The sequence below is a fragment of the Erythrolamprus reginae genome, chromosome 4 (assembly GCF_031021105.1).
Source record: "Erythrolamprus reginae isolate rEryReg1 chromosome 4, rEryReg1.hap1, whole genome shotgun sequence".
Classification (NCBI taxonomy): Eukaryota; Metazoa; Chordata; class Lepidosauria; order Squamata; family Dipsadidae; genus Erythrolamprus; species Erythrolamprus reginae.
The window spans coordinates 123,649,437-123,661,447 of record NC_091953.1 but is presented as its reverse complement, the minus strand read 5'-3'; the positions used below and the strand labels follow the sequence as shown (position 1 = coordinate 123,661,447).

At 38.7% G+C, this 12,011-nt stretch overlaps 1 protein-coding gene across 2 annotated transcripts in view; it reads left to right on the top strand.

Moving 5' to 3' along the window:
* NDFIP2 (Nedd4 family interacting protein 2) overlaps positions 1 to 11,683 on the top strand; it is a 59,967-nt gene extending 48,284 nt beyond the window's left edge. For both annotated transcript variants that reach the window (XM_070751307.1, XM_070751306.1), the window contains 5 exons: positions 1,114 to 1,201; positions 4,278 to 4,402; positions 6,543 to 6,609; positions 8,441 to 8,546; positions 9,531 to 11,683. In XM_070751307.1, the coding sequence (XP_070607408.1) occupies positions 1,114 to 1,201; positions 4,278 to 4,402; positions 6,543 to 6,609; positions 8,441 to 8,544 (384 nt within the window). In that variant the 3' untranslated portion in view covers positions 8,545 to 8,546; positions 9,531 to 11,683. The remainder of the gene's footprint in view (positions 1 to 1,113; positions 1,202 to 4,277; positions 4,403 to 6,542; positions 6,610 to 8,440; positions 8,547 to 9,530) is intronic.
* The last annotated feature ends 328 nt before the right edge of the window (positions 11,684 to 12,011 follow it).

The following is a 12,011-nucleotide window of genomic DNA, read 5'->3' as shown; positions in this document are numbered from 1 at the left end:
ACCCGGAAAACGTTCGTAAGAAGAGGCAAAAAATCTCCGAACCCCGGGTTTGTATCTCGGGTTGTTCGTATGGCGAGGGGTTCATATCATGAGGTACCACTGTATATGCTTAATGAAAGATACTCACTTGCAGAGAATCACACAACATTCTGGAAATAGAATGTCTTTCTTAGCTACTAAGAGACATCATCAAACACATAATCCCAAAGGTGCTTTTTTCAAAAGCAAATGGACTTTGTTTTTTTCCTTGAAGACGTTTCACTTCTCCAAGAAGTTTCTTAAGTTCTGATTGAATGGTGGAGATTGAAGTATTTACATTCTTTGTAGTCATCTGGTCATTAGCATTCCTTCTGAGAATCATTGAGGTCACCTGGAGGTTTCTCTGTTTCAGCTGGCACTAGAATCGAATAAAAAAATAACATTACCCTCCATATTTCTCATTTTGCAGCGCTTTCAAGCGTCGCTGGTTATTACAGCTGTGGCTAGCACAATGACTAGTAATAAGTGTTGTGTGCCATAGAAATTATCTATAAAACCTGGAAAAGGCATTTTTACCAGTTCAATGACTACAGTACTCAGGCCTGATCCAGTATATTATACTCAGATTCTGCCAAAATAAAGTAAAATGTTCTAGCAGGCAAGCACGTGAATTCCACCTTCTAGCTAATTTTAGATAAGTCAGGGAGAGGTAGAAACAGGCCATCTAAAGGCCATCTCATTAGAAAATAAATAAATAAAAAATAAATAAAAAATATTTAAATTAGAAAGGAAAAAAATCTCAAAAAGCAGACTCAATGGACTACTTGGTCTCTTTCTGCCATCTGTTTCTATCCACCATTTTTACTCTAAAATATAACCTAAAAACTGAGGTGTATGTATGGCTGCTAGTAGTAAATGCGATACATAAGATACATTTTGAAGATGTATTGTTGATCTGATTTTAATGAAGATTCGTGACAATTTGCGTCTGATATCACCGGATAACTGAAGTACTTCCCTTTGGTAATGCATCCTTGATTTATACGTAGCTTCCTGCTTCCTGCAAAAAAGTTGTGATTTATAAAATCTTTCTTATTATCATTCTGTTAATATGTGTTTCTTGTCCTCTTAAAGGAAGAAGAATATCCCCCGAGAGATGACTTCAGCGATGCAGACCAACTCCGTGTGGGGAATGATGGCATTTTCATGTTGGCTTTTTTCAGTCAGTAATTTTTCTGTTATTGCATTAAGTTACTTTCATTTACAGGAGAATATTTCTCTCATGCGTGTATATTAGGGGTGTCAAAACTTGATTTCATTTCCTCCAACCCTCCTCCAGCAAAAAATGGAATGTGCAGCCCTCCCAAGCATGCTTTTCGCTGGCAGAGGCACTGTGGGCTGGTCTTTCTCTGTTTCCAGAGTGGCCCCACGGGCCAGATCTAAGCACCTTATGGGCCGATCTAAGCACCCAATGGGCCTTGAGTTTGGCAGCTTTGATGTCTAAGCAGGTAGACATGCTGGTAGAATATGGCAATGGGTTGGAGAAAATGAGATTGTCTTTCCTGCAAATGCTGAAGATGTATATTTTCAGTTAATAATTTCAATTAAGTTTTTCTTTATTGGAGAAAAATTGAATACAGTGTACTGAATAACCTATGTGTTTATCACTAAAGTTCTTTACGTTATCACCTGCTGATGGAGAGAAACCATTTCTATATGCATGCCTTTGAAGTATAATTTGTAATGAAACTGATTGCTATCCTTTTGCGATATGTGACTGCCACCTTGTGACAAGTGTGTTCATTACAACTTTGCAAGTTCTAAGACTTGTAGCATTTTTAGTGTAGGTAAGATAAAGTAACATGGGAAGAAATTTATATTCTTGCTGATTAATATTCCTATAAATGGCACTTGATTGAATACATTGCCTGGACAAATAATAAACCCTGTAAATAAAGGGAACACTTAAACAACACAACATAACTCCAACCTTGTAAATAGATTAAGAAAATAGAATGGACTCTTAAAAGAAAGCCTAGTTTATATAAAATTTGCAATGCAGAAAATATCCTCTCTGAAATATTTAAGATAACATTTTTGAGTGTTCTGCCAGGAATGAAGATTCAATTCAATTCAATTCAATTTATTAGATTTGTATGCTGCCCCTCTCTAAAGACTCGGGGCGGCTCACAACAACAATAAAAACAGTATAACAATGGAACAAATCTAATAATAAAATTACATTAAAAAACCGCCAACAATTTAAAAACCATACAACACATACATACCAAACATAAAATATAAGAAAGCCTGGGGTAGATGTCTTAATTCCCCCATGCCTGGCGATATAGGTGGGTCTTGAGTAACTTGCAAAAGACAAGGAGGGTGGGGGCCGTTCTAATCTCTGGTGGGGGAGTTGATTCCAGAGGGCCGGGGCTGCCACAGAGAAGGCTCTTCCCCTGGGGCCCGCCAAACGACATTGTTTGGTCGACAGAACCCGGAGAAGGCCAACTCTGTGGGACCTTATCGGTAGAAGGCGGTTCCGGAGGTATTCTGGTCCAATGCCATGAAGGGCTTTAAAGGCTTTAAAGATACAGCAATTGCATAGATCCCCATAATTTATGCATACAAAACCATGAGGGCATAGAAAATAAAGATGCTCTTATTTTAATGCAAATCCCCATAGTGACCTGTTAAAAGCATATTTTAAAAATTAACACCCATTATGGCAGCTACAAAGACAGACATAAAAGTACAGATTAAAATGCCAATATTAAGGCAGTAAACTCAGCAGTAGAAAGTTTTCTGAAGCTAGAGAACTGCCTACATTACAGGGTTCTCCATCCAGTACCTGCCTAACTCCAAAAGGAGGATATCAAACATTGTTCTTAACCCAAAGGTAAACAAATGTGATGTAGACAACCCTTGAGATACCTGTTTCCTACGTTTTTCAATTCTGTAGATTTTGGTAAATACTAATACATTAGAAGACAGTGTGATTGTTAAGCCATAGCAACAGATGTTCCAATGTTGTTGTAAGCAGTAGAGATTTGATTTGTTTTTCTTAGCAATGGTATAAACTCAGAAAGAATGAACGGCGATGCCATTCACCTCAAACAGAGGAAAAAGTGCATCTTTTAACCTCCATCTTTCACTTGGGAGACGGTTGATAGAAACCAATATTTCCCAATGATTTTCACAATATATTTCTGTGATACTGTGGCACCAGGCAGGATGCAAACATAACTCATCCTCTTGTGATATTTCACCAGGCATTGAAGCCTGAAATCTGATTGCAATCCAACAATGGCTCCGTAGCCAGGTTTCCAAGTCCTTATCCAGTGGTTCTTAACCTTTTTTTTTGGCATGCTCCATGCAAGCATCTCTAAAATCCTGATGCTCTCCCCCCCCATGACATATAATTCCAATTATTCAAAAACTGAACTACTGCACATGCAGAGGAAGCCTAAAAGGATATTAACTTGGTTTAAACAAGGTTCCAATTGCCCCCATTAAAAATTAAACTGCCCCCCCGTTGGGCATGGGCCCCATGTTGGGAACAACTGTCCTAATCCATGGATTCTACTCTTCACCAGGATATACAGTGTTCCCTCGATTTTCGCGGGGGATCCGTTCCAAGACCGCCCGCGAAAGTCGAATTTCCGCGAAGTAGAGATGCGGAAGTAAATACACTATTTTTGGCTATGAACAATATCCCAAGCCTTCCCTTAACACTTTAAACCCCTAAACTGCAATTTCTCATTCCCTTAGCAACCATTTAGATTATTACTCACCATGTTTATTTATTAAAGTTTATTAAAAAAAATATTTATTAAAGGTGGACGAAAGTTTGGTGATGACGTATGACGTCATCAGGCGGGAAAAACCGTGGTATAGGGAAAAAACCCGCAAAGTATTTTTTAATTAATATTTTTGAAAAACCGTGGTATATTCGCAAAGTTCGAATCCGCGAAAATCGAGGGACCACTGTACTTCATTAAGAAGTCTTCTCATCTAGATCTTTGTTACAATTTCTTACCTGAAATAATACAATATCTCATACAAGAATACCAAAGGACCATTTTTTAAAATCATGTTTCATGTTGGCTTTCCAGTGGCAAGATCTAGAGGAGTTAATAGTTTGTCTTTCCATCACTTGATATCAATTATCTATTCCCAAGAGTTTGACTGTTGATAATTGCCTTCCATTTGAAAAAGATTTAAATTCTCAAATGCTTTCCTGTTTAATTCAAGTTTTAACAAAAAAATGTGTGTGTTTGTGTGTGTGTGTTTTTTAGTGGCGTTCATTTTCAACTGGATTGGATTTTGCTTATCATTCTGTATAACTAACACCATAGCAGGAAGATATGGTGCAATCTGTGGATTTGGATTGTCTTTGATCAAATGGATTCTTATTGTCCGGGTGAGTTTTTTTTTAATTTGGGGGTTTTGCGTTAGTTAAAAACTATACTTGGGGTTGTTTACAAAGCAAACAACAAAAAAGATGGAAGGTAAACAAAAGATAAACCCATATTTTTAAGCATATAAAAAGGATAAGAAATTTGAAAGTGTGGGTACATATTTATCCCTTTATTCATTTTAAGGAAAAGTGCAAATGTAAATATATTACAATTTTTTCATTTAGCTGAGGCATTGTAAGTATATTTGAATGGATCTCAAAGTTTTTTATTGCATTAACATTCATGCAAAAGTGTTTTCCATTTCCTGAAAAAAAATTAATTGATTTAAAAAAAGGAATAGTTCTGTTTTCCAGTGTTTTGGAATAACAGTGTTATTGGCGAATAAGAGGAAATTAATCAGTTCCTTACCCTGAATTGATTCATAAGTGTTAGGAAAGTGAATCAACCACAGACTCAATTGTTGAACACTGTTCTATAATTCCCCCCCCCCCCCATTTTCCTAATTTGACTAAAGTGCCAAACTAATTGGGCCTTTCTAGAAAATACAAAATACATTTGTTTTTTATATTAAAACCAAAAATCCTCAAGATGCTCATTTGAGTACAATGTAAGGCAAGAATTTAGAAGTATGTTGAAATTGATTTGCAAAATAAATTTAAAATCAGATAAGTGAAATGTTTTTAATAGGAAAGTGAACACAAGAACAAGGGGACACAATCTGAAGTTAGTTGGGGGAAAGATCAAAAACAACATGAGAAAATATTATTTTACTGAAAGAGTAGTAGATCCTTGGAACAAACTTCCAGCAGACGTGGTTGGTAAATCCACAGTAACTGAATTTAAACATGCCTGGGATGAACATATATCCATCCTAAGATAAAATACAAAAAATAGTATAAGGGCAGACTAGATGGATCATGAGGTCTTTTTCTGCCGTCAGTCTTCTATGTTTCTATGTTTCCAACTCACAATAACACCTCAAAAGTGCAGAAGTAATCATTTTTATCTGATTTTGCAAATCAATTTCAACATACTTCTAAATTCTTGCCTTACATTGTACTTAAATGAGCATCTTGAGGATTTTTGCTTTTAATATAAAAAGATTATTATATTGCTTTGGATGGCAGGTACTAATGTACCAATGGAACAATAGTGGTGAACTTAAAGTGGTAAAGAAACTCATGTTTAATATTTTCTACATAAATTGCTTAGATTTCTTTGTTTGTAACTGTGTTGGCAAAATGTCTAATGTTTTCTCTACTGTTCTAATAATAGTATTAGAACTTCTTTTTCTTTTCCTAAATTCATTAACTGTACTTACTATTAGCATTTCTGTATATCCAAATACATCTTTGTTGTAACAGTAATCTTTCATATACCACAGTTGTTGTTGTTGTTGTTGTTGTTATTATTATTATTATTATTATTATTATTATTATTATTATTATTATTATTATTATTAATTGGATTTGTATGCCGCCCCTCTCCGCAGACTCGGGGCGGCTAACAACAATGATAAAAACAGCATGTGACAATCCAATAATAAAACAACTAAAAACCCTTATTATAAAACCAAACATATACACAAACATACCATGCATAACTTGTAATGGCCTAGGGGGAAGGAATATCTCAACTCCCCCATTCCTGGTGGTATAAATGAGTCTTGAGTAGTTTACGAAAGACAGGGAGGGTGGGGGCAATTCTAATTTCTGGGGGGAGTTGGTTCCAGAGGGCCGGGGCCGCCACAGAGAAGGCTCTTCCCCTGGGGCCTGCCAAACGGCATTGTTTAGTCGACAGGACCCGGAGAAGGCCAACTCTGTGGGACCTTATAGGTCGCTGGGATTCGTGTGGTAGCAGGCGGTTCCGGAGGTAATCTGGTCCAATGCCATGTAAGGCTTTAAAGATCATGACCAACACTTTGAATTGTGACCGGAAACTGATCGGCAGCCAATGCAAGCCACGGAGTGTTGAGGAAACGTGGGCGAATCTTGGAAGCCCCACGATGGCTCTCGCGGCTGCGTTCTGCACGATCTGAAGTTTCCGAACACTTTTCAAAGGTAGCCCCATGTAGAGAGTGTTGCAGTTATTTTAAGATAACTTATAACTTGATTTTCTTTCTTCCTTTTTTTCTCTAATCAGTTCTCAGATTACTTTACTGGCTATTTCAATGGACAGTACTGGCTTTGGTGGATATTTCTTGTACTTGGTAAGTGCTGATCGAAAGGTTAAATTTTCTGGTTTTAAATGGCGTTGGTTCTTGCACCTGTCCAATTCTGATTCCATGGCCAGCCTTACTATTTGAAGACTGAATGAAAGCTTCAATTAAGCGAGGAAGCACTGCGCTGGGACAGGAATGAGACCCTGCCCTGCTTCTGCTTGTGCGGAAGAGGAGGAGAAGAAGGGCGAGGCTTTGCACCGGCTGGCTAGGTAGGCTAAGCGGCCATGATTGGTCAGGTGGTGCTGGCTGACCAATCACGGCTGCTTAGGTGGCTGCTTCCGCCAGCAGCTGGAATGCCCCAATTGAAGCTGGAATTTGACGCACCGGGGGATAAATGAGAGGCCCTGCTCTCCCACTGAGCCCGCCATTGCTTGAGTGGGGAGGACGGAAAGAAAAATGGCCAACAGCTTGAATGCCCCAACTGAGGCAGGTCTGGTGCATATTGGTATTCTTGAGTTGTGAGCTCTTAGGAAAGTATCCCCTCCTTGTGCATTGCAAACAGGTATTTCTAGTGGGGAAAACAGGAGAAAGCAAGTGGGGGAAAATATTTTCCTTTGCTATATTTCCAGTCTGAATTAGATCATGGCAAGATCTTTAAAGGAGAGCCTCTTTAAGGATTATGTATTAATAGAAAAGCAACTAACTTACCTCTATTCTTAAATGCTAAAGCTATTGCACATAAAAATTCAATTCAATTCAATTTGTTAGATTTGTTTGCCGCCCCTCTCCGAAGACTCGGGGCGGCTCACAACAGTAATAAAACAATATCTTAGCGAAACAAATCTAATATTAAAAGAAGCATATAAAACCCTATGATATTAAAAAGCAAACAGCACATACATATCAAACATAAATATAAAAATATTAAAAAGCCTGGGGGAAAAGGTGTCTCAACTCCCCCATGCCTGGCGGTATAGATGGGTCTTGAGTAATTTACGGAAGACAAGAAGGGTGGGGGCAGTTCTAATCTCTGGGGGGAGTTGATTCCAGAGGGCCGGGGCCGCCACAGAGAAGGCTCTTCCCCTGGGGCCCGCCAAACGACATTGTTTAGTCGACGGGACCCGGAGAAGGCCAACTCTGTGGGACCTTATCGGTCGCTGGGATTCGTGCGGTAGCAGGCGGTTCCGAAGGTAAAAAGCAGAGGAGCTCTGATCAACTATTGCAGCCATCGTTTTGACAGTTTTGCAGTGCTGTAGTCTATGGAGACCCACACGAAATACAAGCATGGGATAAATTGAATCTGTTTTTTTTCTCAAGTCTTATAAGTAGCCCCAGACTACTAGCAAAAATGGCATTTGACCCCAAGGCGAGGAAAGCTTCCCCCTTTGCATCTGAGCATCCAAGAAGGGGCAGGAAAGGAAAGGAAAGAAAAAGAAGGAAAGAGGGGAAGAGAACAAGGAAGGAAAAAGAAGGAAAGGAGGAAGGGAGAAAAAAGAGGAGAATGAAGAGGGAGGGAGGGAAGGAAGGAAGAAGGAAGGAGAGAGAGAGAGATTATAATGAGAGAGAATGAGGGTCTGAGATAAATCCTGCCTTAGCCCTTGTGTACCAGCAGCACTGCTGCCTTTTGTCTCCACCTCCTGACCACTCCTGGTGGTCTCCCATCCTGTCGCTGAGGAGGCTTTGGTTAAAAAGCTAGGTCTCCGTGTAAGGAGATGAAGTGAGCCTCCCTCTGACCCACACACTTTGCCCTCCTGCACACACCATGAGCGACCTGGCCAAGGAGAGTGAGCATAGTAGATCACTCTTAAGTGTGAGCCAGTGGTGCGTTGTCAGTATATTTAATCTTTTTAAATATTTCATATTCTGTTTCTGTTTTTAGGCCTCCTCCTATTTTTCCGAGGTTTTGTTAATTACCTGAAAGTTAGAAATATGTCTGAAAGTATGGCTGCAGCTCATAGAACAAGATTTTTCTTCTTGTATTAGAGGTAAGTCGTGCTACTCCCTTTTATAAGTAAATACTTAAATGGCATCTGAAGGAAAAACATTAGCTAACAATGGACGGAAAACTGGGAGTTGAAGTCCACAAGTCTTAAAGTTGCGAAGGTTAGAGACTTCTGATCTACAAGCCATGTGTTTTTCATCCTTTACTTCTGTGAATGTCAAAATAGGGTTTTTTAAAATCTTCGAAATGTCAAGGCACACTGGTTGAAAAACATTGCTCTAGAGCCTGTGGAGGGCGAAAAATGGAAAAAGTTGGGAAACGGGCCTACTGGGGCCCATCAGAAGTTGGAAAATGGGCCATTTCTGGCCTCCGGGGGAGGGGGAGGCCATTTTCACCCTCCCTAGCAATTGAATTATGGGTGTGGGTACTCACACATGCATGATAGCACGCACACACACATTTTCGGCACCCATGGGGAAAAAAGATTTGCCATCACAGGACTATCCACTGTTGACCTCTGCCAATTCCTAAGAGGTCAGTAAGGGGGGTGCTTAAGCACATCAGAGTGCCTTCCGTCCCCTGTCCTAATGTTTCTCTTTTACTAATACAGTAGTACCTCTAGATACGAGTTTAATTCATTCCAGAAGGGAGCTTGTATGTCGAACAACTCGTATCTGGAACAAATGGCTTTAGACTTTGTTTTTCCCCTCCGAGATAACCAAAAGCAAGGATTCTTGCGCCACCTAGTGGACGCTCGGCTCGTATCCCGAATTTGAGCTCGGGTCTGGAACAGAAATTTCTCTCCCCTCGTGGCTCGTATCTTGGAATACTCGCATGTGGAGCAGCTCGTATCTAGAGGTACTACTGTATCATGTATATAAATATCACCATGTCTCTATATACCACCAAAATGTACTTGACAAAACAAAATAAATAAAATAAAAAAATAAAAGATTCTTGTTCATCCGCTCAGTCTGGTTCACATCAACCGAAATGTAACACTTGCTTCTTCTTTTTCCATTCACAGATGGCAGCAACCAGGCATTCCTCTTGATCAATGTGAACTTCCAACCCACCAGTTACCTTCCAATAAATAGGGAAAGACGACTACTGTATCTGAAGCAGGATTCTTTTTTGCCGCTTAGTGAATGACCGACTGGTTCATGCTTAAATGCCAGTTTTGTTCATTCTAGTCAATATTTATATTAAACATTGCCTTTTGTCTTGCACATATATACATATCCAATATATATATATGTGTGCTAATCAGCAAGAACTTAAAAAAAATAAAATCTGCTTAAAGTCCGTTAAGCAGCTGACGTACAGTAAGACGTAACTAAATCATGTTTGAATCTGGAATATTTTTAAGGGGTAATGGTTCTTCACAGTATTATGTACTATCCATTTGTTGGTTTAATGATTTTTTTTTTGGGGGGGGGAGGCAGGGAAACGGAGGCAACGTGTACCAACTGCTCGGGACTCTGCTGGGATGTATATTACGTTCATCCGATTATGCACATTAGAACATCTTTAATCATACAATTTGTAGCTCTTATTGTGTTGAAAAGCTTTTTCTTGAGGGCTGAACCAGGTTGTCTCAGTACACTTTTTTTTTTTAAAATCGTGGTTTAATTTTGTAAAACTAGCCTCTTCCTAGATGTTGGCAATATAACGGCGTAAAGTATAAATGGAGTTTTTAAATCACTGCCATGTTGAAATCCGATGGGAGCTGATTTCGTGAAGGAAGCGTTAAGCTGCAGATGTATCGTACAGCTTCATACATTTGGTTTGATTCTTTGCTTAAGGGAATGAGAGAGATTGCTGCCGTCCTGCTACCATCTTACATAATTGCAGGAAACCAGAGAAGAAGTACAAATAGAATCACAAGAGGAGAGTGTATCTGATTAGTTGTCAATTTGAGAAGGAGTTATATTCTTCAGCCCTTCCCACATTACTTATGCAATTTTGCTTTGACAGAGAAACATGGGCTTTTAGCCCCATCGGGACTAGTAGCTGTTCAGGTTACATATATTTGAGGGGTGGGGGAGAGGAAGAGGAAGAGGATAATTCACCTGGATGATTTGATTAGCATAAGACCCCCATAAGAAAGCTTTAAGCTTACATCGATAATGCCAAAATAATTAATATGTGGCATGTTCTAAGTGTGTGACTGAAGGATGAATTTGGATCCCATTTTTTCTGGGGTTGAGGGGTGGGGAATATAAATTCATTCTTGCATTTATCATCTCATTAAGGAAGTTTCTAACCTGATTCTGCCTTTTTCTTGTTAAGCATATCTCTCGCCTCACTATTCCCTCATCTATCTCCCTATGGCATAATGTGCAATTAAAGACTAGGAATGTATGTTCTCGATGCATTCCAGCCCAATTTCTTTTGGCAAAGGGAAGATTCACAGTAAAGAAGATCTGCAACAGTGTGGTTTTTCAACACTTTACATTGTTGTTGGGCTAAAAGAAAAACTTCACACGAGGGATTTCGATAAGTCAGGCTTTTTAAAAGAGTTGTTCTGTTTTCCATGCCAACAACGCCGAGTTTAGGTTAATACTCAATTGGTGCTTTTTCTTTTTGATTGCAGATACGTAAGCAATTTAGTGCTTGCGATATTCATATACAACAATGATGTTTATCTTGAGTTAACAGATATATATCTAGGCAGCAGGAATAAATGTATTTATGCCTTCCTTAAGCATCTCTGGGACTGAACACTCTGTTATATTCTCATATGGCTGTAATAAGCCTCATCTCTGTTTCCTGCCAATCACTCTGTATTTTTGGGAGTGGGAAAAATGCACCTTTATTTTTTAATTTGAATTCTTGCACTTAACATTTTCATATTACGTTTAGGGGAAATATGTGTTTGCCTACCTGAGTTCTGTATCAACTTGTATCCATTGTATGCATAAGGTTGGCGATTTATAGTCTTTCTTATTTAAGCATTATTTTTTTTTAAAAAAAATGCTTAGACTTGGAGAACAAACGCCCATTCCTGGTTTGAATGAAAACAAAATTCTTTTTTTTTTAAGAGTTCCTGTGTATTTTTCCTTGAATTCTTTGGTATTTGTTCCTTCCCACTCCCTCTCTGCATAATTTGTTTTCTGATTTTTATTTTATTTTATTTGGATTTTTGAATAAAGGCTTCTAGTTTTTACATGTACAAAACCTTTCTACAACTCTTTTGTAAACAACGTGATGAATTAGCTGAACAATTTTACTTTTGGATTTTTTTGGGGGTAATTTCATAGGTATACTCTTGATTCAGTTTGAAGCAGTTATTGGAGCAATGCATTGGCAAAGAATAATTAACATTATCTTCACACACAAGTTAGCAAAAGATGCAGGTATTATATGAAAGAAGACTACAGTCATTGCCTATATGAAGAGAAAAGGACATCATTTTCTGTTAAATTTTTTAATTTACCTGGATATGTACAGCAGGAGAAAAAGGAGCAACACAAACCAGAACAGTGTGAATAGTGAGAAGACGCAA